General features: G+C 53.3%; 1 protein-coding gene across 1 annotated transcript; it reads right to left on the bottom strand.

Annotated features, from left to right (window-relative positions):
* Positions 1-1,035: 1,035 nt before the first annotated feature.
* Positions 1,036-25,964, bottom strand: MYH6 (myosin heavy chain 6). The gene is made up of 38 exons (XM_033107210.1): positions 25,849-25,964; positions 25,293-25,511; positions 23,955-24,098; positions 23,634-23,790; positions 23,508-23,535; positions 23,113-23,224; positions 22,744-22,836; positions 22,002-22,065; positions 21,632-21,730; positions 21,089-21,192; positions 20,865-21,003; positions 19,148-19,416; positions 18,690-18,860; positions 17,194-17,503; positions 16,459-16,529; positions 16,083-16,170; positions 15,878-15,995; positions 15,609-15,732; positions 14,758-14,894; positions 13,195-13,450; positions 12,826-13,068; positions 12,504-12,680; positions 12,072-12,217; positions 11,755-11,845; positions 9,319-9,708; positions 8,785-8,911; positions 8,575-8,693; positions 8,029-8,225; positions 7,315-7,498; positions 6,955-7,120; positions 6,732-6,856; positions 5,504-5,812; positions 5,086-5,289; positions 4,103-4,228; positions 3,623-3,898; positions 2,347-2,442; positions 1,488-1,622; positions 1,036-1,112 (listed from the first exon to the last, which is right to left on the bottom strand). Exons 2-38 carry the CDS (start codon positions 25,491-25,493, stop codon positions 1,089-1,091), a joined length of 5,820 nt encoding a protein of 1,939 aa, XP_032963101.1. The 5' UTR covers positions 25,494-25,511; positions 25,849-25,964; the 3' UTR covers positions 1,036-1,088.
* Between the last annotated feature and the right edge of the window lie 47 nt (positions 25,965-26,011).

Raw genomic sequence — 26,011 nt, forward strand, 5'->3', positions numbered from 1 at the left:
GAACCAACATTTTTGTGTTTCTCTGGTCTCCGCTCACAGTTCTCAGGGCTTTATGCACAGCCCATTCTCAAGACTGGTGACCCATCTTGGCGGGGCAAGGGTGGGGGGTGTAAAGGCCGCAGAGGAGGCGTAGCAGGGGCTTAGCCAGGGGAGTCCAGGAGATGAGGTGCCAACGTGAGGTGACGAGAAGGTGGTCAGGAAAGCCTGGCCATAAAGCCCAGCAGGAAGCAGAGACTTGCTAGGAGCAGAAAGGGGTCAGGACCAGCCCTGTCCCCTGAGCAGCTATGTGACCTGGGCCAAATTATCCCTGGTGGGAGTTCAGAGAGAGCAGAAGTGCCATCTACAGTGTGTACTTGCCTGTGTACCCATGCCCATCTGCGTCTGTGTCCCTGTGAGAGGTCAAAATGAGAAAAGCAGTACCCAGGTTTGCTCCACACTGAGTATCAGTTCGGGCTTAGCATCTGCTGACCCCAGCCTCAGGCTGCCCTCCTGGTGAGGCCCTGACCCTTAGAGGCTGGGGTCTGCCCTGGGCCTCCGCTGACTGTCCCTGGGGATGATGGGGAGAGGGACTCCCTGCGGGTTACTTCTAAGGGGCTTCTGACCGCAATGGGACCTGTCCCAACCTCTTTATCTGCTTCTCCATCCCCAGCCAACTCTGAGTCTCTCCTGGCATCAGTGGGAAATTCATTTTGGAGGAAACGGGTATCCCAGGACACTTTTAACCCCCGTGGCCTCAGAGGTGGGGTAGGTGGAAGACGGCTTCAGCTTCAGCACTAAAATTCTGTCTCCTCGTGTCTAGAATTGGCTCACCCTTGTTTTCTCCATTTCTGAAATTTTTCCCTCTTGTCCCTTGTCTGGTTGACTGAGCAGAACTGGGACTCAGGGCTCTGTCACCTTGGGGAGGACACTTCACTTCTCATGGCCTCAGTTTCCTCCTCTATAGATATGGGAAACCTTGGCTCCCACAGCTCAGACAGGATGTGGCCGCCCTCCTCCCAGGAGCTTCAGATAGAAAGGACAGGGGCTCAGGCAGAGTCTGGCACTCATATTTATTATAGGTTAGCAAGAGCAAGGTCCCGAAGGCAGCATCACTCCTCGTCGTGCATTTTTTGCTGAGAGAAGAATAAAAGGTGCGAGGGGGCAGTTGGCCAGAGGGAGGAAAAGTATGGGGAGGAATCTCTAAGGTTTCCAGGTGCCTAAGGGAGATCCCCTTAGAGGGAGGGGCTTGGACCTCAGGATCTTGGGGTCCCATTTAGGGGTCCTTGTGGTTTAGGGGCATATAACTGGGCTTTCTGTAGAGGTTCCAGTCTGTAGAGGGTCCAATCTGCAGAGGTGCTCTGAGCAGGAGGGGGGTTCTCAGGTATAGGTGCTATGGGAACCTTAGAACTATCCTAACATAGGGTGAGGAGTGCCTACTCAGAGGGGCACTGATGTGGGAGGGTGCACTGCTGCGGGGGCGACTAGCCAGGCCCAGGGGAGGGACCTACCTTGGTGCCAATGTCGCGGCTCTTGGCCCGCAGCTTGTTGACCTGTGACTCAGCGATGTCCGCCCGCTCCTCTGCCTCATCTAACTCATGCTGCACCTTGCGGAACTTGGACAGGTTGGTGTTGGCCTGCTCTTCCTGTGGGGGGTCAGGGAAGTGGGAGGATGAGGTGCCAGCCCGGGGTTCTCAGCCTCCTAGTCTGGGGGACTGCCTGTCCCTGAGCTGGGTTCAGTGCTCTCACCCCTCATCCATGTTTCTGCCACAGTCTTGCCAAGGGCATCCTGTTCCTGGCTTGGCACCCTCCTCAAAGTTGTCCAGCACTCAGAACCCTTCATGGCCACCCATGGCCCAAGAGGAATCCCATGCTGCCTGGTCTGACCCCGCTTAAATCCAGCTTTACTGTACCTGTCCAACTGTGACTCTGACAGATGCTCCCTGACTAGGGGTTTGCTGCACAGGCAGCTTATCAACACCTCACATCCACACTTTTCTGCCCACCCAGATGTCTTCCTCACTGTGCTATGCCAGGTCAGGTCCCCTTCCATGCTCAATTCCACTGCCACCTTCCAGCCTCCAGCACTCTCTGGCCTCCGCCCTGCATTAGAAGCTACACTGCCTTCTCTTGGGCTTACTGGTATATGGATTATAAGCAGCTTGTGGGCAGGTCCTGGGTCAAATAAGCATTCCTTTTGTTAAATCAGAATGCCTGACACAACTCTGAGCACACGGGACACATGTAACAAATGTTTGAGAGTTAAAGTGAATAGCAAACTCTTTGTCCAGGTCCCGTGCTGGGGTGGACACTCACTGGTTCTCACACATAGGAGGTGTGTTGAAAGAGTGGAGAAAACCATGAACTCACTGCTTCCTCAGCCTGGCGCTTGTAGGCCTTGACCTTCAGTTGCAGTTTGTCTACCAGGTCCTGCAGCCGCAGCAGGTTCTTCTTGTCCTCCTCCGTCTGGGGGTGGATGGGCAGGATAAGTCAGTTTTGGGGAGGAACAAGTGTAGTCATCTTTCCCTCCCTCACCGTTCCACTCTTCTCCCCATGCTTTAGTTGCCCCTCCCTCCAATGGGCTAGGTCAAAGAGGTAGTGGGGAGAGTCCATTTTTGACGCTACTTGTCGGTCAAATGGCAAAGGCAAGGTCCTCAGTTCAGGATCCAAAAAGCAGTGAGGCCTGTGGCCTTACCGCTGGAAGTGGGGGCAGGGGCTCAGAACAAAACAATTTCTTCGTCTGATAATATGGTGACATTGGCTGTTTCAGCTCTAACCTATCAGTTCTACCATAGATGCTCTTGTTTTAGAGTGATCAGAAAGGAATAATGAGGAATGCAGAAAGAAAGGGGTATTATCATAGTCCGGATTATTCCAGTCTCTCATAACCCAATATTCTAATATAACGTACTGGGCCAGATTTTGGACATAAAGATCGCTGACTCCAATGTCACTCGATCCTTCCTATCGCTACATCCTTGTATGTGTTAGGCAGACATATCCACTTATGTCTACAACATACCTGCAGTTCTACATCTGTATGTCTTTCTGTGCCTCATACCTAGGTGTCGAATAGACTAATACCCCTTTCTCTGTCTTTCATTCCTCGGCACACTGTGAAAATACCAGGTCAAGGGCAAAGGCTCTGAGCTATGCAGATAGCTCAGAGGTCTCAGAACATTCTGGGATCTTCTTACTCTAAGGCCTTCTATCTGTTGTCCAAGAAGCTCCATGGAAGATCTGAGCCTTATCCCATCTCCAACTTTTATCCCTAAAGTGCCACACAATGTCCCGCCCACTCAGGCCAGTAGAAAGTGGAAAGATTCCTTGCACTATCTTGAAGCCTTCATGGTAGACCTTCAGGTTTTACAAAAACCTGGGGAAATGCTGGTTAAAAGAGCTTTCAGGAAGCAGAAGTGGATTTTCCTCTATTTGCTAGAAAAATTCATGGACTTAATCCAAACCGACTCTGGAGAATGTGAAAGAAAATTAATTTGAAGACAGCTTCTCAAAGAGTAGGTGCCAGGAGGGCCAGGTGGAATTCCTGGACAGTGGCTCTGCGTGAGAGGCCAGGAGGTGGGGCTAGGAAAGTGCTTCCACATCCACTCCTGGTGGCCCAGCCCCAGAGCAGCCGCAGGGCCCACACCTGGTAGGTGAGCTCCTTGATGCGACGCTCACTCTTCCTCATGCCCTTGACAGACTCCACGTTGCGCTTCTGCTCGGCCTCCAGCTCATTCTCCAGCTCCCGCACCCGGGCCTCCAGCTTCTGCAGCTGCTTCTTGCCACCCTTGAGGGCGATCTGCTCAGCCTCGTCCAGCCGGTGCTGCAGGTCCTTAATGGTCTGCTCCATGTTCTTCTTCATGCGCTCCAGGTGGGCGCTGGTATCCTGCTCCTTCTTCAGCTCCTCCGCCATCATGGCGGCCTGTGGAGAGGAGAGAGGTGTAAAAGAATTGGGGCCCAGTCTTCTCACCCCTCAAGGATCACCTCTTTTTTTCCTGGTGCTTTCTCTCCCAGGCCCTCAAACCCACGGAACTGCAGAGTCAAATTGTTATAGCACAGAGGCCTGGCCTGGACCCGGAGCCCTTGTTATGTCCTTGGGGAGGTGAGGAGGTGAGGGGTCACTCACATCTGTGATGGCCTTCTTGGCCTTCTCCTCAGCGTTCCTGCACTCCTGCACCGCCTCCTCCACTTCTGACTGCAGCTGGGTCAGATCCGACTCCATCTTCTTTTTCTGATTGATGAGGCTGGTGTTCTAGATATGGGCAGAGAAAACTGTTGAATGGATACTGATTCTACATCTTTATCCAGAGAGAATTAAAACTGGTCATTGTAAAAACACATGTCTTGCCTTTAGTATATTCCTTGTTTTTACCTCTTTCCCTTTCCCTATGAATATAGATTTGTTCTGGATGTTACATCTAAAATTACCAGCTCTGAAGAATGACTTCAGGCAGCAAAGGGTCTGCAGTTCTACTCCTGAGCTCTTCAGTAACATGTCTATGCAAAAGCATGAAAATATTCCAAGGAAAATGGAAATAACTTTGTTACCAGGACAATATCCTGGAAATAATTACAGTTATAGGAAGAATGTAATAGGGTAAAGAAGAAAGGACAAGGCCAGTGCATGATGTCATTCCCACACATACTAGATGATAAAACAAAGCTCCACAGAGCACTACAATAAAATGAAGAATATAATTGAAAACAGTTTGTATAAGATTGCAGAAAAATGGTGTTCTGTCAAGAATTGGTTTGCATGTAGATGCAGTATGCTCCTTTAAAGTCCAAAGCCCCATCTTTACAGAACAGGATGGAGGTGTCTTCTAGATCAAGGATATCAAATAACAGCACGCATTCCACTACTCCCAGATTTGTGACTTGGGCAGGTATCACCAATCAATCATGACTCTCTTAGCTTTTAAGTTCAGCCCTCTTCTAGTCCTCGTGGTTCTGCAGCCACGACTAACAGATGAGATTTGGCCCAAGAGATGAAATAATTTGTGATTCTGGTTGGACATGCTCACTTACAGCCTCTGGTTCAGAACATCTATAGTGTCCTGGACTCTGCCACTCAGCAGGTTCCCCCCTGGCAGCCCCTGACCTCCTCACCTGGGAGTGCAGCAGCTGCACCCGCTCGCTGGTCTCGATCAGCTCCTGCTCCGCCAGCTTCCGAGACCGCTCCGTCTGCTCCACCACGGCCCGCAGCTCCTCCAGCTCGGCCTGCAGCAGGTTGTTGCGCCGCTCCACGATGGCGATGTTCTCCTTCAGGTCATCGTTGGCCCGGACCGCATCGTCCAGCTGGATCTGGGTGTCCTGTGCATCAGGAGGACGGGTATGAGAGACGGAAGAGGATGCTGGCGGGAAGCCCACCACAGTGGCTCAGGAGGAGCCCATGGGCTGTCGCTGCAACGGCCCCAGGGCAGGAGGGATCTGGAGCTGTGATGGGACACCATCGGCCAACGTGGCCACATGGAAGACGTCCCCCGTCTGGGGAGCTGCCTTCCTGTACACAAGAGTCTCCATGTACCTTGAGCAAGCTCTGGAGGCTCTTGACCTGCTTCTGGGCCTCAGCGGCCATGCGGTTGGCATGGCTGAGCTGGATCTCCATCTCGTTGAGGTCACCCTCCATCTTCTTCTTCACCCTCAGGGCCTCGTTGCGGCTGCGTGTCTCTGCGTCCAGGGAGGTCTGCAGCGAGTCCACCACCCGCAGGTGGTTGCGCTTGGCCTGCTCCATCTCCTCATCCTTCTCGGCCAGCTTCCGCTCAATCTCTGCCTTGATCTGGTTGAACTCCAGCTGGGCCCGGAGGATCTTGCCTTCCTCGTGCTCCAGGGAGGCCTAGTGGGGGTAGAGGACAGGGAGAGAGGGTCTGAGGCAGAGAGTGAGGGTATAGCACGGGGTAGGGAGGGAGGATGAGAGGATTTGGGTATCACCAGGACTATGGCCCAGAGAGGAAGAGCTGGGAAGAGACAGGGAGGTGGGACCTGCCTCCCAGGCCACCTGGGTACTCTGGGAAAGGAGGTGCAGGATGCCCTGGGCTTCTTCTGACAAGGTGTTTGGACCTCGCGATTGCCAAGACCCCCCAGCACCAACACTATATGATCCTGACTTATCTAAAATATCATGGAAAAAGAAAAAAATTTTATAACCTCAAATTCAATCCTTTACCTTTGTTTCCTAGGTCCTGAGCCCTTTAGTGAAAAAAGTTAGTAGCTCAAAAACTCAGGGCTATCCCTAGGTTCTTAAAAATGAACAGTAAGAATAGCTAATATATATTAAATGCTCAAGTGTGTTACCTCATTTAATCTTCATAATAATCATGCATGTTACGAGGTATATACAATTAATTTCATTTCACAGGTGAGAAAACTGAGGTACAGAGAAGTTAAGGAACTTGCCCAACAACACACTGGCGGTCCTGAAGCCAACCTTCAAACTCAAGCCTGTTTGACTCTGCAGCTCATGCTGCCACCCACTGTCTGAGGGGTTATTATGATGACTAGGCTTCAACTTTATAAACCCGGTGGGAAACCAAACCTCATGGCCTGTGATCAGAGTGTGACATTTCCTTTGTGCAGACTTTGGTTTTGGAGGTAGTCATAGCTAGTGGGTAGACGACCTAAGAATAAGGAGCTAATAGCTTTGTTTTGGTGTCAGGGTCACCCCCAGGCGAGGAAGACTTGGGGTCAGAGACAGCAGGGTTGGGAGGAACATGGAAGGCTCCAAGGCAGGGGTGCAGGCAGAGCCAGGCCCTCACTTCGGCCTCCTCCAGGGCTGACTGCAGCTCCAGCTTCTCCACCTCCAGCTGCTTTCGGACCTTCTCCAGCTCATGCACATTCTTTCCTCCTTCTCCCAGCTGCTCAGTCAGGTCGGAGATTTCCTCTGGGGGTCAGAGAGCCAGAAAGCTTGAACCCTGTATTCTCCCGTACCAGAGTGGCCCACTGTGCCCCTACCCCTCCCGGCCTCAGGCCCCAGCGCACCCTGAAGGTTCTTGTTCTCCCGCTTGAAGGTCTCCAGGTGCTCCAGGGACTCCTCGTAGGCGTTCTTGAGCTTGAAGAGCTCGGTGCTGAGGGAGCGCGCCTCCTTCTGCGAGGACTCCAGCTCTGACTGCGACTCCTCATACTTCTGCTTCCACTCGGCCAGGATCTGTGGGAACAGGGTTAGGGCTCACTGCGCAGCCAGCCGCAGCCCCAGCCCAGCCCCGCCCCCACCTCCAGGGTTGTCCAGGCCCTTCGCCTGGGCTCAGCCTCCTCCCCGCCTCCAAGGACGATGTCCCTGGCCTCACACTGATGCCAGTCCCCCTGCTCTGCCCCCTGGCTGTGTCCCCCACCAGGGGCCACCTTGTCGAAGTTCCTCTGCTTCTTGTCCAGGGCCGCAGCGGCCGCGTTGGAGCGCTCCACGTCCACCATCAGGTCCTCAATCTCGTTCTGCAGCCGGTGCTTGGTCTTCTCTAGCGATGAGCACTTGGCATTGACGGCCTCCACGGCCTCCTCAGCATCTTGTAGCCGCTGGGCCAGCTTCTTCCTGCCAGGTTGGTTGGGTGTGTGTATGACTCTATCCAAGAACAGCAGGTCCTTGGTACCACCCCCTCCTCTGGACTGCCACTTGAGGAGGAACCACCCTGTCCCCATTGCTCCTTGGGACGATGAGCAGCCCCTTTAGGCTCCGGGACCCCAGCCTTAAGGGCGCCAAGGCTACGGGTGCCTAGAATAGTCTCTTCACATGCAGTGGCATTTTGGTGGCAGCCCACACCCATCCCCCTGCCAGGCTGATCGATGGTAGCTCCTTTGACCAACAAGCTTTTTGCTCGTCTTATACGTGAGCATCAGGTATAACCCGGGCCAAAAGCTCGCCCGTCACAGGAAGTCAGGGCCAGGCGAGGTTCACTCAGAGTGTAGGATGCAGGCTCCCTTTCGAGCACTTCTGCCCACCACATTTCCCCCAGCCTCCTGTCTCTCCCACCTCAAATCTCCTTCCCACTCTACCTGCTTTACCCCATATCCTCGGACTCCCTCACCTCTTAGATTCAGGGTGAGGGACCGCCCAGGACTCACTTGGCCTCCTCGAGCTCCTCAGTCCGCTGGATGGCGTCTGTCTCGTACTTGGTCCTCCACTGGGCCACCTCTGAGTTGGCCTTGGACAGGACGCGCTGCAGCTCGGCCTTGGCCTCTGTCTCCTCCTCATACTGCTCCCGCAGCAGGTCGCAGTCATGCCTGGCCGACTGTAGTGCGTGGGCCAGGGCGTTCTTCGCCTGGGGATGTGGGCGCCTGGAGGTGAGCTCACCTCTTAAGAAGGTGGGAGGAAAGCCCTCCCCCCATTCTCCAGACCTTTTTATATCTATGAACTTCAACTAAGCCTCAGCCTCATTCAGGGTGAGGGCTGGTGTGGAATCTCAATGTCCTGAAGTAGCTTTTCAGTTTGCCCCCCCCCCCCCCCCTTACAAATAAGAGAAGAGGCATTTGATGATGTTGGGTATGACTTAGGTGAAGAATAGAAGAAACTAGACTGGAGGTCTTTCAATTACAGAGGCCTCATTCCACTCTCCAGGCGCCAGCTCTGGTGTTGATATTAATTGCCCCAGGGCTGCCATCAAGCCTCACCTTAACCTCCTCCTCCAGCTGCCTCTTCAGGTCCTCCATTTGCTGGGTGTAGGAGAGCTTCCCTCGGGTCAGCTGGGAGATCAGGGCCTCCTTTTCTTCCAGTTGCCTGGATAGTTCACCTGGAAGTGGGAATGTAGGTTTGTGGGCCATCGAAGAGGGCAAATGATGTCTTATCCTGGGCCAGGGGCACGGCTGGTTAGGGGTACCCACCGTTCTCAGTCTGTAGCTTGGCTCGCTGGGTGGTGAAGTCATTGAGGGAGCGTTGGGCCTCTTCCAGCTTTGTACGGTACTCGTTGGCCTGGTCCTCCAGCGTCCTGGACACCTTCTCCAGGTTTGCCTTCAGACAGTAAGGAATATGGGAAGGGTGAATGTGGGAGGGGCTGGAGTTGTCAGGGGAAGAGGCTGGGTGGACTAGAAGAAGGAAGGGAAGGCCACGGTGGGGAGAGCATAGAGTGCAGGATGCTGAAATGGGGCTGTGTTGGAGGGGCGCAATCTGAAGAGGGTGCATGAATTAAAAAGGAAGAGTGGTGAGGAGATGGAGATGTGGATAGAGGGTGAGGGAAGGGCCAGGGGGAGAGACAGAGAGAGAGAGAGAGAGAGAGAGAGAGAGAGAGAGAGAGAGGCAGAGAGAAAAGGGTGATGGAGAGAGCGAGAATGATAAGAGAGATAGCAGATAGCAAAAGTGGAAGGAAGGTACAAGCTGTAAGGGAGAAGAGGGTGAGGAGAGGCTGAGCACAGGACCACCTTGGACTTGATGATCTGCTCCATGTTGGAGGTGACATCATCCAGCTCCAGCTTGAACTCGCTCTTCTCCTTCTCCAGTTTCTGCTTCACACGCTGCAGGTTGTCGATCTGCTCGCCCAGCTCAGCCACACTGTCAGCATGCTTCTTGCGCAGGGCCGCTGCCGTGGCCTCATGCTGCAGTGTGGCCTCCTCCAGGTCCCGCCTCATCTTCTGGAACTCGGCTTCACGCTTCTTGTTCATCTCAATCTGCACAGACGTGGCCCCGCCAGCCTCTTCCAGCCGCTCACTGATCTCCTCCAGCTCCCGGGACAGGTCTGAGCGCAGCTTCTCCACCTTGGCGCGGGCGGTGCGCTCAGCCTCCAGCTCCTCCTCTAGCTCCTCTATGCGAGCCTGAACCGGGACACAAAGGGCTCAGACCCACCGCCTGGCATCCTCCATGGGAGACCCCTCCCCAGGCTCTAGAAGACTCCTGGCCCAAGCACTCAGGTCCTATAGAGCAGTGGTTCTCAATCAGGGGAGATTTCATGCCCCAGGGGTCAGTTAGCAATGTCTGGAGACATTTTTGATTGTTATGACGGGGGAGTGAAGTTGCTACTGGCATCTAGAAGGCAGACGTCAGGGGTGCTGCTAAAGATCCTATTATGCATAGGCCATCAGTAGGAATTTGGTTGAAGCCAAAGCTTCAAGGTACTTTTCAGGGGCATCTGAGACCCAGTCTGAGAATATACAGCCCTGAATCCTGAGTATCTGTATTTGGAAGTGGATCTTAAGATCCTGTGAGATCCTGAATCTCAAAGATTCCACAGATGCACTCACTAGGCTCTGCTCTGCTAACCCTAAGGCAGGAAACCAAGTGTTTGTATTTTACAAATATTTGCAACAATACACCTCACAACAATAAAACATTTTTGTAATCTGAGTTGACCACAAAGTCCAGTCAACCATATTCCTCACTCCCCATGGTTTTATTTATGCCCAAGGCTGGGCTCCAGCTTTATTGTTTCGTTCTAGACCAGTTGACTGTTAGCAGTGTGCCTTCCTCTGCCTCTGGCCTTAGCGTTGTCCTTGACTAAATTGGGAGAAAGTCCCATCCACCATTTTGATCCGTTGCCTGAGCAGCCAGGAAGATCAGTGGGATCCCTTCCTGTGTGATTATGGAGAGTGTTAATGGAACATGCATGGGTGGGTCCTGGGAGCAAGAGAAAGAGAGGACCACCATGCTTCTGCTCCCAGGATGGAAAAGGTAGGACCATGTGCAAGAGCTTGGGCGGGAAGAAGGAGGAGCCACAGCCCGTTGCCAAGAACTGATGAAGACAATAGTACTATTGTTTCGGGTCCAAGAGTCAAAGAAGTTGCCCAGACTCATGGTAAAAGAACCTGAGGACATCCTGATTTTCTGGCTACCGCCCAGAACAAGCACCCAAAAAGATGGGAGGACAAATTATCACCAGCTCTTGAGCAGCCCCCAGAGGAGTGGAATTGTGTTCATGTGTCACTTGCAGACTGGGCCATGGGTCCTGAATGCCAAGGGGAGATAAACTCTGTACACTAGCTGCCGTCTGACCAGAAAATGAGAGGATAAGGCCCTCTCAGCACCCTGTAGCTGAGTGCTGGTTGCCTTTGGGGTCACTATGTCAGTACCTGCCTTCATATGACAGTACCTGCCTTCCTTGTTTCCGGGGCTCTTCTGACAAACACAGGACTAAAAGCACATTAAAATTCTGGGTGCATTTTTAAAGCTAAGGGAGACTGTGGCTATTAATTTAATCTCCTACTGCAGAGGGATGAGAAGGCCATTGGAATATTAAAAGAACCCCTTCTTGCTAGTGGCTGATTGACTTCTAGTAGGCAGAGTGGTTTCATATACACTTTCTCCTCTGGCCCTCTGTAAGCCAGAGGTTACTAGTCCCATTTGACAGATGAGAAGAGACTCTGAGGCTTAGGGAGGGGAATTGACTTGCTCAAGGTTCTAAGAGTTGACCCCATATCATGGGTGCTTTATGGGGATTCAGCCTGGGTTAGTGGCTGGGGTCAGTACCCGGGAAGAGTATGAACAAAGCAGCCCATGGGAAGATGCTCCATGACGGCCCTTCATACACCCATGCAGGGGGAGAAGCACTAAAGGGAGAGTTAGAGAAGAATTGAATACTAGCATTTGTCCCAGAGCAGAAAACCCATGAGACAGAGCATAGCTCAGAAAGAGAAGCCCTTTTGGTAGGTATGATTCTCTCCTGTATCCTGTCCCCACCCCCACCCAATAGCCTTCCTGCAATAAAACATTATTGCACTAATGGGGGAAGGGCGGTGTTCTCAAGTGCCTGTAAATCAAGACTGGTGGGATCTTTGGGGTGGCCTGGAGTTCTAGATACTGTCTAGAACCCTCAGCCACCTCAGGGCCACTGAGCGCCCCTTTGGCTACACCGGGAAGAACTTCACCTGGTTTTCCTTCAGTTTCTTCTGCAGCTGAAGGGCCAGTGCCTGCTCATCCTCAATCTTACTGTTCTGCTGACTAATGTCAAACTCCTTCCTAGAGGAGAAGAGGGGTTGAGAGGTGGTCTTCCTTCCTCTGTGCCCATTCTTTTCTCTTGCCTCGGCATGCTAGGACCAGTTCCCTCCCACTGGCCCAGAGGATGTAGGAGGGAGGACTGTGATTGAAGCCTCACTGTGCCCAGAACAACCCTGGCCAGTAGAGGTGCTCTAACCCTTTGGCCAGACCCCTCCATTAGCCCATCCTGGCCACTGTAGGCTCCTACTTCTTGAGCTTTTCTTCCAGCTGCAACTTGTCGTTCTCCAGGTCCATGATGCTCTCCTGGGTCAGTTTCAGGTCACCCTCCAGCTTCCGCTTTGCTCGCTCCAGGTCCATTCGAACTTTCTTCTCCTGCTCCAGGGACCCCTCCAGCTGGTGGAGAGAAGAAAACAAACAGGGTGCAGAAAACCTGAGATCCACAGTGTCTGCTTGTCTGCTCCCTCCTAAACTCAAAGTCCAGTTGATTGGAAGTCAAAGCAGCAGGGAAATCCCTGAAGGCACAAAGGATTTAGAGACTGAGCCTAGGGAGGAACTACAGAGAGCAAAGAGGACCCAGGGATCATAGAAGTTACTTCTTGGGATCAGGAACCCCTGGGCCATTGGTGTCATCGGCAAAATCCTGACCTGAGAGAGATGGAGCATGGTTCTTACTACTCACATCGTCCACCTGCTGCTCCAGCTTGACCTTAGACTTGGTCAGTGTGTTGACCTTGTCCTCCTCGGCCTGAAGGTCATCCAGGGCCTGCTGGTGGGCCTCTTGCAGAGCTTTCTTCTCCTTGGTCAGCTTGGCGATGATTTCATCCAGCCCAGCCATCTCCTCTGTCAGGTTCTTCACCTGCCGACCAAGAACCCCAACCACCATCAATGTCAAAGGTAACCAGCCTGGAGACATCTATAGAGACCTCCATTACCAAGGACCAGGACCACACTCTGGGAATCCCGAGGAGACCTGGGCTGGAGCCAGAGGGAGCTGCCTTCACCTTGTTCTCTGTTGCGTGCTTCTCTTTCTCCACCTTGGCCAACGTCAGCTCCAGGTCATCAATGTCCTTCTTGAGCTCAGAGCACTCGTCTTCCAGCTTGCGCTTCTTGGCGGTGAGCTCAGCGTTCATCTCCTCCTCATCCTCCAGCCTCTCGTTCATCTCCTTCACCTTGGCCTCTAGCTGGATCTTGTTCTTGATCAGCTGGTCGCAGCGCTCCTCTGCATCATTGAGGTTGTCTTGTTCCTGAGAGACAGAGAGGAGAGCTGGTGATTAAAAGGAGGAGAGATCCAGGGCCTTGGTCCCTGATGATGAGATGGGTTATAACTTAGGGGAGAAGAGAGAGATGAAGAGACAATCACGTGTTCTCACCGCCTGCACTTGGAGCTGTAGGTCGTTCTTCTCCTGCAGCAGGGACACCATCTTCTCCTCCAGCTCCTTGCGGCGAGCCTCGGACTTATCCAGCGTCTCTTTGATGCGCCCAAATTCCTCCTTTATGTTGGCCATCTCCTTCTCTGTCTCTGCACTCTTTAGCAGTGGCTTGATCTTGAAGTAGAGCTTCATCCAGGGCCAGTTCTTGACTCCCATGAAGGCCCGAATGTTCCACTGGATTACCAGCAGGGCATCCCTGGTAAAAAACATGGAGGAAAGGCGGGAAACTATGAAAGAGCACTTCTCAATCATGAGACCAATTGTACTTGGCTCCCAGGCCACCTAAGCAAGCTTGTAGGTACCTGTGGGCAGGAGCCCTGTCTTGTAGCCTTGGTAAGCACCCCCACCCCAGAGCGCTATTCCACACTGAACATGGAGTTGCTCAATAAACATTTATTAATTTACCAATTAAATGAAAGCACAGTTTACATCTTTCTTACCGGGGCATTAGGAGTAATGGATGCTACCACTTATAGAGTATCTACTATGTTCAGTACTTATAATCTTATAAGAACCTCAAATATGTTAAAATTATATTTTGCACATAGAATATCTATAATATATAAGTTATGAAGCATGAAACAAAATGACTATCCATGAATTTATCATCCAAACAAGAATTAGAGCATTGCCAGCAGTGGGTCTACCTGTGTATTCCTCCCCACCCGCTTTCCTGGTCCCCCCACCAGAAGCAGCCACTACCCTCAATCTTGTGTTTCTCATTTCCTAGCTATTTCAAAAATACTTTAAATATATATATATATATATATATATATATATATATATATATATATATATCTTTTTAAAAAATATGCCACTCTTTTTATTCTTTCTGAGCTTTATAAAAAGTGTATCACACTGTAGTATCTTTCTGTGACTTGCTTTTGTTTACTCAAGAATATACTTTTAAGATCCAAACTTACTGCATCATGTAGCTGTAGTTCCCTACTTTTCATTGCTTTGTAATATTCCACCAAACCAGTATACTGTTTACCCATCCCCTGGATAAATTCCCCTCAGTGGATGCAACACTGAGTTACTGTTTCCAGATCTTTGCTATTTTGACCAAGGGTGTTGTGAAGATTCATTTTTTTGTCTTATGTTGTATTGTACAGGTGCGGGAGTTTCTCTGTGGGCATGTACTCGGGGGTAGAATGGAAAGGTGAGCAAATTTTCATTTTTAAAAGATAACACATTGTTCTCCAAAGAGGTTGCAGTAATTTACACACTGTAAGCAGTAGGTCAGACTTCTTGATGTTTATCAATTTAGTGTTTTAAAATTTTACATCATCAGAGTCTTAACTGGCGATTCCTTATGGAAATTTTCTTTTTTAAAAGAATTCAAAATGAGACCCACAGTGGTAAAATCACTTACTTAGCCAAGCCAGCTGGTAAGTGGTGGAGCCAGGATTTGAACCCAGGTCTCCTGGCCCATGCCAGTTGACACTACTTGTCTGTTTCTTACATCTCCAGGAGCCCCTCTCCCTTTCCCTTGTGCCTCACCTGCGCTCCACGATCTTTTTGAACTCAATGCGCATGAGCTGGCCCCTGGACTGGGCCTGGATACGGGTGATGATGCGGCTCAGCCTCTCGTCTCGCATCTCTTCCAGCAGCCCCAGCAGCCCCGCCTTGAAGAACACCTGTGGGCAAAGGGGAGAGCCTGTGGGCAAAGGGGAGAGCCAAGGGGGCCACAGCTCAGAGAAGGGTATCCAGGGTGCAGGAAGAGGGTGGGAGACTCTGGCTGAGCTCCCAGGGGACCCAACGCCTGCTCATTCTAGACCTGGGAGCGAAATGTGAAAGACAAGACAGAAAGAAGGCCTGGCTTCCAGCACTTGGGTTGATACAGGAAGCCAGGAATCAAGGGTCTGCCTTCTAAACTCCCAGCTGCTCCACTCAACATGGCCGCTGTGGGGACAGAGTCCCAGAGAGCAGTTTCCAGGCTCTCGGCCTCACGTGGAACGGTGCTGGCTCGGGTAGTAGACGGCCATCAGCTGTAACTGGTTGGCCATCAGCTGTTACCAGTTAGCCATTAGCCACTGCTATAACTGCCATGGCTGAGCTAGCAAGCGTGGATTGCAGTCAGCACGGCGGATTGCAGGTAGTATGTGGGGTTGATTGGCAGAGAAGCGGACGGCAGGTTGCGGATCATGTGGCTCCTGCTTCCTGTGTCTCCAGCCCAGCCTCCAGCGAGAATATAGTGGTATGACTCCCCCATCTATGTCTCCCTGGGTGTTCCTGTTTGGCCTCACCATATCTTGCATTCTTGTGCGGGAAGCGGGACCAGAGACCCCGCATGACACTCTGTATGACAGCCACACAGCCTGCAATTCCACCCGATGGGACTCTAGACTCACCTTGGTGTGGCCAAACTTGTACTGGTTGTGGTCAATGTCCAGGGAGCCCAGCAGCTTCTCTGCCCCTTTCCTGCTGTCAATGAACTGTCCTTCGGGGATGGCTGCTGGGTTCAGGATGCGATACCTGGGAGGGAGTTGCCCGGAGTCACCCACGTTCTTTGCCCATCTGCTCTGCCCTCAGAACTCGGGGACCCCTGCAGACTTCCCTCCCTACCAAGGCCACTGGGATTCTCCCCTGTTCCCTGAGCCCTGGGGGGCCTTGTACCCACCTCTGCCGGAAGTCCCCGTAGAGGATGCGGTTTGGGAAGCCCTTCCTGCAGATGCGGATGCCCTCCAGCACGCCGTTGCAGCGCAGCTGGTGCATGACCAGGGGGTTGTCCATCACCCCTGTGGTGGGGGGCGGACAGAGGAGTCAGCCTTGGGGCAAGTGATGCCAAGTGCCCTCCCCAAACTAGACCTTTCCTCATTGCTCACCCGGAGCCTTCCGTTCGTTCGGGATGATGCAGCGCACAAAGTGAGGGTGGGTGGTCTTCAGGTTAGTCATCAGCTTGTTCAGATTCTCCTATGGGTGGATGAGAGGGGGGAGTCAGAAACCACAGGGACCATCCTTTTGGTACCTGAGTCCTGGGCCCCAGACAGTCTGTCACCAATACCCTCAAAGGGACAGGGAGCTGACACATAATTTATGACATGAACTCAGCCTTGTGTAGAATTTACACACCCAAAATGAAAACATTTTGGGGAGGTTCTTTCCTCCCCAAAACTCAGAGCATCAGGTTAAGCTACAGCCCAAAGGCTCTGGGCTGGGCCTGCGTACCACAGGTCTCCTGGCAACTTTGACCATTCTTACCCGGTGGAGGGCCGACACTGTCTGAAAGGATGAGCCCTTTTTCTTGCCTCCTTTGCCTTTACTGCTATCCCCTAATAACAAGAGAAGGAATAATGAGCAAGAGGTTTGAACAGAGGAGCCCTTGGGTGGGGACAGGGCTCCGTGTCACTAGCTGCAGTGACTCTTATTCTCCTAGTCTCAGTTTTTCCAGGTGGAGGATAGTAACTACTCTAAAGGTATGAAGAAGATTAGATAAGATCAGCATGTAAGCAGGTCACCAGCAGGTGCTGAAATAGTATCAGTGCTCTCCTCAAACGCTTTTCTAACCCCACCCTTCATGCTTGCATCTTTCCACTTTCTACTTTTCTTCTGTATTTCATCCTCCTCATTTCCGTCCACACCCTTCCTCTTCCTTTTCTGACCTAGAGGCTCATTTGTTTAGTGATCTTCTCAACGTTTCCCGAGACCTATGCTGGGCCTGGTACAATGCTGCGTGTGCCACCCTCACTGACTTCCAGGTGCTCACAGTCTTGAGGAGACACATGACATGTACACTGATATCCATAACGTAAAGTGGAACATTGCACTTTTACAGAAGGGGTGCAGAGGGACTGCTTGCTGCAGGATCTCCTGACCCCCATCCTGTGGCACGCAGGCTCCCTCCTGCCTGCAGAGTCTTGTGCTCTGAAGCAGCAGGACCCTCGTGCCTTGTACCTCCAGAACTGCTCTGGCCCAGTTCAGGGGCTGCCCTCTTACCAGCATCAGCAGCAGCATATGAGGAGAAGAGTGTGGCCATGAGCTTGAGGGAGGACTTCTGGTACAAGCCCACCACCGTCTCATTCAGCGGGTCTTTGTTCTTCTCCAGCCATCCCAGGATGTTGTAGTCCACGGTGCCGGCATAGTGGACCAGGGAGAAGTGGGCTTCCTGCTTCCCCTTGACATTGCGTGGCTTCTGGAAGTTGTTGGACTTGCCCAGGTGGTTGTCGTACAGCTTGGACTTGAAGGTCATGTCAGTGGCCTTGGGGAACATGCACTCCTCCTCCAGGATGGACATGATGCCCATGGGCTAATAGCAGGGTGGGGAGGTGGACAGAACATCACTGAGTACATGTCAGGCTTCCAGAGTCCTACACCCCGACAGAGCATCAACCCCAATATAGCTGCCAGGCCACAGAGAGCCTGCTGGCACTTCTTGTATCCATATAAGAAGCCAATGCTCTTCGAATTAAACTAAATCCAATTATATTAACATTCAAATCTAGACCATATAACTTCTTTCTGGCCCAGACGATCCAGTGAAGAGCCATGTACCCTCAATCATCCCCCGAGGCTCCCGAGGCCGTTCAGCACAGCCCTTCCTTCCTGGATGGCTCCCTGCCATAGAGAGGGATGAGCGCAGGGACAGATGCCTGTCAGAGATGCCAGGCTGCAGGGCTGGCCAGACCCCTGTCTATAGTACAGGTGAGAATTCATCCAGGGATGGCAAGAGGGATCCAGTTTTTGCACAACATTCTGCTCTTCATAAGCATGGCGGTTCTTGACTTTTATTGGGGTAGGAATCTTACTAAAATTTGATGAAGCCAAGACTGCCTTCCCAGAAAAATGTGTACACACACACACACACACACGCACACACGCACACACACGCTCACTCACATACTTTTCCATACAGTTTCAGGGGATTCTAAGGCCTCTGGAAGAGCAGCACCCTGGATAACCACACAAAGCCAGTGGGAAGCTCCCACTCCCTCAAGGGCAGTGGCTGGGCTGGGTGAGGGTCACTTTCTCTGGACTCTGGCCTGTATCATCAAAACCCAAAGGTGCCCTGAGAGTAAGTCAACACTGAGAGCCTCCCACCAGCTCTGTCCTTGTCTCCTGAGTCTTCAGACAAGAGGGGCTGAAGATGGGCTTATTCTCAGTGAACAGGAAGGGCATGGGAAGCCAACGTCTCTAGTTACAGCCTAGGATTTTTCCATGAATGACGCATCTCATGGAGTGTCAGAGGGGCCAGGAGTCCTCTCCTTCACTATAGCCCCCTCTTAAGACACTGGGAGGTGGCCAGTGTACAGTACAATGTCTTAGGTCCTGAGGACAGAAGGAAGAGGCTTGTCCTGTGTTTGCCTGTGACTTCATAGTGGGGCCTGAGAGAGGTTTGGGATGCTGGGGACTGTAGTTTCTTGAGTGTAGAAGGGATGGGGTTATCACATTGTCTGGGATGGCCGGGAAAGGGGACGCAGGTGGTGGGGCAGCACCTTCTCGATGAGGTCGATGCAGGCCTGCAGGTCCATGCCGAAGTCAATGAACTCCCACTCGATGCCCTCCTTCTTGTACTCCTCCTGCTCCAGCACGAACATGTGGTGGTTGAAGAACTGCTGCAGCTTCTCGTTGGTGAAGTTGATGCAGAGCTGCTCGAAGCTGTTGAACTGCAGGGGAGTGAGGGCAGGAGCCGGTCAGCTAGGCCGGCGGCCGAGTGGCCGGTGGGGTCAGCCCAGGGCTGTGTCCAGCCCAGCGAGGGGTGTGGCTGGTCCCCTCCCCGGTCAGGGCAGGAAGGGAGCGCTGCCCCTGAAGTCAGGATGATGACTGCCTCTGTCACTGCTGAACCCCACTGATTCCCCACGCCTAGCCTATGGCTGGCACTCAACAAAGGGTTGTTGCATGTGCCAACGAGTGAGTTATTGTTCTCCCCACTCCCAGGGCTCTCCCCACTCACGTCGAAGATCTCGAAGCCGGCGATGTCCAGGACTCCGATGAAGTACTGGCGTGGCTGCTTGGTCTCCAGGGTGGCATTGATCCGCGTCACCATCCAGTTGAACATCTTCTCGTACACTGATTTGGCCAGTGCCCCGATGGAGTAGTATACCTGCTGCACGCTCTGCCCCTTGGTGACGTACTCGTTGCCCACTTTCACCCGAGGGTGGCACAGCCCCTTGAGCAGGTCGGCTGAGTTTAGCCCCATGAGGTAGGCGGACTTGTCGGCATCTGGTTGAGAAGGAAAGGAGTAAGCAAGAACTTTGAACAGACCTTCCTTCCCTGCTCCAGGACCAGAGCCTTTCTGAAGCATCCGGTCCAATCCCCTCTCACTAAAGAGCTGCAAGTGGAGGCCTGGAAGGGCACAAAGCTTTCCTGGGTCACACAGCCAGTCCATGCCTGAGTCAGGCTGAAGTCTAGGCTCCTGCATTCACCCTACGGCCTCCCCTCACACAGCAACCCCGATGGCCTATGACTATCTCTGCTGGGTGTCTCTGGGCCAGGCCCTTCACCAGCACTGCTATTAGCATGTCTCCTGCCTTCATTGCACACCCTCATCTCTCCAGGGCAAGGACTGTGGCTGATGGCAGGAGATGTGCTCTGCTCCCTGCCTCGTTTGTGCCCATGCCAGGCCTGGCCCAGGATTGGACACACTCTACTCAATCCATGCATTGACCAACTTGACTCGCTGGGAATTCAAGCTCCTAGTAGCATGTTGGACAGCCTCTCCCTGAACTTCCAGCTCTCCAATGTGCCGTCCAACATACCATCTCCATTTAGAGGGCGTTTATTTGGTTTAATTTCAAGCACTTTGTGGTAACTGGTGACATGGTTATCATGACACCCAGGCTTGGCATTTTGATCTGAACAGATACAGAGAAGAGGTCCTCAAAGGCAAGCCAAGAGGAATGTTCTCAGGTGTTTGTATAGCACGATTCACACCTTCACTTCGCCTTCTCAAGGATTCTTGCAACAGCCCTGGAGGGAGCTAGGAAGGATTGTCACTCCACTTCATTGGGGAAGAAACTGAGCCCAGAGAGGTAGATGACATGCCAATGTTCTGAACTGTGTCCTGACCTCTGGCCTGCTGCCTCCCACACCACGTGGCATAGAGCCCACCAGGGGCTCATCCAAGGGCTCCCCCACATTCACGCTGCATCAGTGATGCAGAGCTCAGACCCTGGGATTTCCTGGGCTTCAGTGAGACTTGGGCACAGGAGGAAACATCCCCAGCTTGCTTCTGGTCCAGGCAGCTGGGGTTGAGAAGTTCGCAGGATTGTGGGGGGCCTCCCTGTCTGTCCACCTCTCCCACGTCCCTGCCCCCATCCCCAGCTCTCACCACACCCATCCACCCCATAAGCCTCAGGTCCCTGGCTAAGCTGTAACAGAAGAGAAAGCCTGGAGGCGGGGCCCTATGGGGAGGGGATGGAGGCAGAGCCTGCCCCTGGGAAAAAGTGCTACCTACCTCTGACCACCTGCTTCCCATACTTCTGGTTTCCTCCCACCTTCTCCATCATGTCCTAACAATGCTGTTGTCAACCTACCTCCTTAAGAATTGTTAAAGTCACCACTTTTGGACACAGCCTGGGCGATCCTGCTCCCAGAGGACTGTCTCCTCCTGACAGATGAATACCCAGCACCTCAGGCCTTCCCAGCACCTGCCCTCCTGTCCCTCACACCTTCGGTGCCGTCGGGCTCGGCCTGCTCCTCTCGCTGCTTCTGCTTGAACTTCATGTTTCCATAGTGCATGATGGCGCCCGTCAGCTTGTAAACGCCAGCTTTCTCCTCAGGAGTGAAGCCCAGCACGTCAAAGGCGCTCTGCATAGAGCAAGCGAGGCAAATAGGTGGTTTGAGCGGGTGGCTCAGGAGCCCTCAGGAGCCCTCGCACTGCCTCTTCACTCACATCTGTGGCCATGAGCTCCTCGGAGTCATCGATGGAGGCCACCGTCACCTCTCCCTGAGACACGAAGGCGTAGTCGTAGGGGTTGTTGGTGATCAGCAGCATGTCTGTCCAGGTAAGGGGCAGGGCAGGGGCCAAGGGGGCGGGAGAGGTCAGGGGACGGGCAGAGAGAGGTTGGGAGAATGGGAGAGGCCCGAGAACAGGGAGAGAGGAGAGTCAGCAAGGACCATGGAGAGACTCCAAAAGAAATGAAAAAGTAGGTGGGGGGACCCAGAGAGGGAGGACATTGGGGGAATGACACCGTGGACAATGGGAAGCAAGTAAAGAGGAGAAAGAGAAAACCAACAAGGAAAAGGAGAAAAATGTGACAAGGAAAGTGTGGAAAGGGAGGCAAGAGGAGATGCAGGGAGGCCCAAGGTGGAGCAGGAAAAGAAAGTCACTGAGCAGATGGAGGGAGCTGGGTGGTGAGGCAGGGTGAGCGGAAGGAGGGCACCTGCCCTGCTAGAGGAGGGCAGTTGTGCAGCAGGGACATGGGGCCTGGCTCACCCAGCAGCTCTGGCTTCTTGTTGGACAGGATCTGGTAGAAGATGTGGTAGTTCCTCTCAGACTTGAGCTGGAAGATCACCCGGGACTTCTCCAGGAGATCTGAAGTGAGGAGAGGAGAGCAAGGCAGGTAAGGAAGGAGAGAAAGTCGATGTAGCAAAAGGGTGGAGATCAGAGGAGAAGGGCTCCTACAGCAAGATGGAGAAAGCTAGGGGAAAAGCCACAGAATTGAGGGAAAAAGAATACTAAAGCCAAGATACAGATGTAGACAGACTGAAGATGGAGGGGAAATGATGAGATAGGGGCGCCCCACTGGGAAAGAAGGCAGGGGAGGAGGACTTGGGAGGGGTGGGTGAGCTGCCTGTGTACTCACAGGTCTCTATGTCTGCAGAAGCCAGCTTTCCAGTGGCCCCAAAGTGGATCCTGATAAATTTCCCCTGGGGACAGAGGGGACAAAGAGTGAGGGGACTGGCCAGAAGCGACAGAATGGAGATCTTAGATCTCAACGCAACCTACAATGCCCTAGAATTGTAAATGACCTACTTGGGGTCCCGGTTTAGTATCAGTAAAACAGAAAGGCTGTCCACCCCCACACACTACCCAGGGATGAACACGGAAAGATTGTGTCCTGTTTCTACCTCTGATATGACCTCATGTAATCCTCTCCTTACCTACAGGGTAACTATTATTACCTCTGTTTCACACATGAAGGGCCTGGGGCTCAGAGAGGTGTGGGGACTTGCTGGGCAAGTGGAAAGTCCTGGAGTTGGCTCTAGTGCCTATACTCTCTTCCTACTCTCATGTGGAAGAGCTTTGGGAATAGTTATAAGGAAATCTAGAATGTGACCAAATCCGTTCCATTGCTTGGCTACGGAATAGCTGTGGTGACTCTGGGTTTCTTTTCTTGAGTTCCCAGAACTCATGGAGCCAGGCTGAGTCGGGAAGGTTTGAAGTGTGTGTGTGTGTGTACACGGGCGCGTGCGCAAGCACACTTGTTGATATCCCAAAGCCAAACATAGGGCAAGCAACTGCGTTTGGTTACTGTTGGCAAAACAGTACCCCCTTTTTTTGGTCAAGGCCAACGAGGTCAGTCGTCAACCGTCAAGGGCACTCACGAAGCGGGAGGAGTTGTCATTCCGCACGGTCTTGGCGTTGCCGAAGGCCTCCAGGGCGGGGTTGGCCTGGATGATCTGGTCCTCCAGGGTGCCCTGCAGAGGGAGCAGAACCTTGGGGGTCCTCCTCTAGGTGGCGGTGGGAAGTGCAGGGCGCTGCTCTGGTCCTGGGGAATGCGGCTAGGGCTGGGTGGACTGCTGGGGGGTCTGTAGCTCCAAAGGGCCGATTTGGACCTCAGTGTATGTCTTTTGCCAGGAAGGTCTTGGGCACTGGGCTCAGTGGTGCTGTCACCACTATTCAGGGCAGGGCTGTGGTCACCTGAGTCAGTCTTCCCCAGACCCCCTCTGCTGAGCCTGTGCCCCGCCCCGTACCTTGTTTGCATTGGCATTGTCCTTCTTGCTACGGTCACCTATGGCTGCGATGCTGGCAAAATACTGGATGACACGTTTCGTGTTCACAGTCTTTCCTGCCCCAGATTCTCCGCTGGAGGCAAGAGGGACCCATCAGAACCCAGGATTCCCCTTGTTCTCTATTCAGGGCTCAACACTACCCTCTCCTCTCTCAGGTCCTGGCCACCTGCACTCCTCCTCAGCGCCCAGCTCCCTGCAGAATTTGCCCCACCATTGGTCACTTTGGCACTCCTTTCAGAGTCCAGCACCCCACACTCCTTGCAATCATAGTCTTAAACATTTTCTTCCCCCTGTACCCCCAGGAATCAACCTGCCTCTCCCCCAAGCCCCTCTGTGGTGGGCTGCTGCTCACTCACGTGATGAGGATGGACTGGTTCTCCCGATCTGGAAGAGAAAAGAGGAGAGGCAATGGGGTCGGAGCTGCGGGTCCAGGTCCATGGGTGTGGGGCTGAGGGGGCACAGGTCGGGGCCACTAGGCTCACCTGTCAGCATGTACTGATAGGCGTTGTCAGAGATGGAGAAGATGTGGGGCGGTGCCTCACTCCTCTTCTTGCCCCGGTAGGCGGTCACCACCTCAGAGTTATATACCGGCAGCCACTTGTAGGGGTTGACGGTGACACAGAAGAGGCCTGAGTAGGTCTGGAGCAGGAGACAAGGCAGGCTGGAGGGGAGAGCCCAGACAAGGGGTGGCGGCAGACAGGTGGATCCCTGGTCACCCCAGCTGGCTCCTCTCTTCCTGCAGCTGATCAGGGGCAGGAAGAGGGCTGGAGAGTTCTGACCTTCTCCCTGCAGGATGTACTCACGTAGATCATCCAGGCCGCATAGCGCTCCTTGAGGTTGAAGAGCACCGCGGGCTCGTGCAGGAAGGTCAGCATGGCCATGTCCTCGATCTTGTCGAACTTGGGTGGGTTCTGCTGCAACACCTGGTCCTCCTTCAGGGTCACCGTCTGAGGAGGAAGCATGGGCAGTAGGACAGGAGGTGTACACTCCCAGTCTGGTCATTGGCTTTGCCCCCTTACCTCCTCCCAGAACACAGGCCACCACCTGGCCTCACAACCCCAGCTCTTCTCTGACCAGTGTCCAGATCATTCCCCAGAGCTCTCCAGATAATTTTCCCACCCACTGTCTCTCCCACCCTAGGGACCATCCTAGAGTCTCTGTGTCTTGTCAGTACTCCGACCTTCCGCTCATGAATATTATGGTTCAGTCCCTGCTTCAAGTGTCCAGGAGCAAACTCAGAGGAACGGGCAGCTCTGCCATCTGTGCTCTTACCCTGACTCCTAGGGGCAGGGCTTAAGGCAAACCTTTGCCTCTACGGGAACATCTCGCCCATCTACCCGACCTCCCCATTGGTCATTGTCACTGTGGTTTGATGGGCACTGGTCAGTTTGCCATGCCCTAAGATCCTGCAGGCAGGTAGGTATTCCAGCATTTTTTACAGTGGGGGAAGCTGTGGCTCGAATAATTAAACCATTTTCTGGCATGGTGGCTAGCTGGTGGCAGAGCTGGCATCAGAATCAAAGCCTCCAGTGGAGGGGCTTCCACACCTTGATGGGACATCGCATTCAGTCAGAGCGTCTGCAAGGCGCATGGTTCTGAGCTGCTGCTGGTGACCAATGGCAATTCTCATGGATGGCGCAAGGGACCAGGGACCGGGGGCTTCTGAGTGTCGGTCACCAGCCCCAGGACTGAGCATTCAGCTCGAGTGTTCCTGCTGTTTGTATTTATTTAGGTCTAAGAGTTTGCTCTTGGTTTGGGTGAGGGGAATTTGGGAGAGTCTGTTTGTGGAGGAAACTGAGGCACAGAGAGGAGAGGTACAAGTTTGAGAAGGGAGCTTCATTTGATGCTGTGACTGGGCCTGCTATCTATAACACCCTTCTGAAGAATAAAGCGGCTGAGGTTCCCGCACCAGCATCCTCTCCGTGCGACACTGGGATGGCGTCCTGTCGTACCTGCTCAGGTCCCTCTGAACACTGTCAGAATTCTCACTCAGGTACTGGATTTCTTAAGGGCACATGTCCTGCAACCCCACTGGTTTTGGCAATTCTCCAGGTCCCATCAGCTCCCACGGCCAGTTGCCTCACCCCTGCACCCCACAAAAGACCTTTCCTTGCCTTCCCCTGACCCCGCGCCTCACGCACCTTGCCGTTCTCGGTCTCAGCAGTGACCTTGCCCCCCTCCCGGGACACGATCTTGGCCTTGACAAACTCTTCCTTGTCATCGGGGACGAAGCACTCAGTGCGGATGTCGAAGGGCCGGGTCTGGGCCTCCAGACGCTCCTTTTCTGACTTGCGGAGGTACTGGGCTGCAGCCCCAAAGTCAGCCATCTGGGCATCGCTCATCTCGCCGCTCCTTTGGGGCTGAGGCAGGAAGGCCGAGGCTTCAGTGGGTGGCCCTGCCCTCTGCACCCCACCCCCGCCTCACCTCCTCACCACCTGGGTCTTATCATTCTCTTCCTGTACCACCCTTGAGAAGCACTGGCCTAGGTCCCGCCCTCCCTGCTCAGGTTCTCTTTCCCTTGCTCTCTGACGTGATGCTGAAGGCGCCTCTCTGTGAGGGGTCTGTGGGGCAGGGGGTGGAATTGGCTGGAGTTTGCTGAGGGGAGGTGATGAGCCGCTCGGAGGAGAGACAGTGAACCCTTCAGCAAGCTGGCTCCCAGGAGAAAACTGGGGTGGTTTTCACCTGGTTATCACTTACTTCACAGAATCCTGAGGAGTCTGGACCATGGGTGGAGCCACAGAGGTGCAGTCAGGCAGACAGAAGGACAGACAAGCAGGAAGAAGAACCATGGAAGCAGGCCGACCGGGAGAAGTGAGGGGCGGATTGGGATCAGAGTTGGAAACAGATAGAGGCAAAAAGA

Source organism: Rhinolophus ferrumequinum, chromosome 6 (assembly GCF_004115265.2).
Source record: "Rhinolophus ferrumequinum isolate MPI-CBG mRhiFer1 chromosome 6, mRhiFer1_v1.p, whole genome shotgun sequence".
Lineage (NCBI taxonomy): Eukaryota > Metazoa > Chordata > Mammalia > Chiroptera > Rhinolophidae > Rhinolophus > Rhinolophus ferrumequinum.

Bases quoted from the DNA above. Each gene is read 5' to 3' on its own strand.
- MYH6 (XM_033107210.1), bottom strand. From the start codon at position 25,493: ATGAGCGATGCCCAGATGGCTGACTTTGGGGCTGCAGCCCAGTACCTC. The intron at 16,171-16,458 runs GTAAGAATGGTC...ATCCACCCATAG, and splicing joins CAGTGTCGGCCCTCCACCGG to GAGAATCTGAACAAGCTGAT. The intron at 1,623-2,346 runs GTGAGTTCATGG...GACCCCCCACAG, and splicing joins AGCGCCAGGCTGAGGAAGCA to GAAGAGCAGGCCAACACCAA.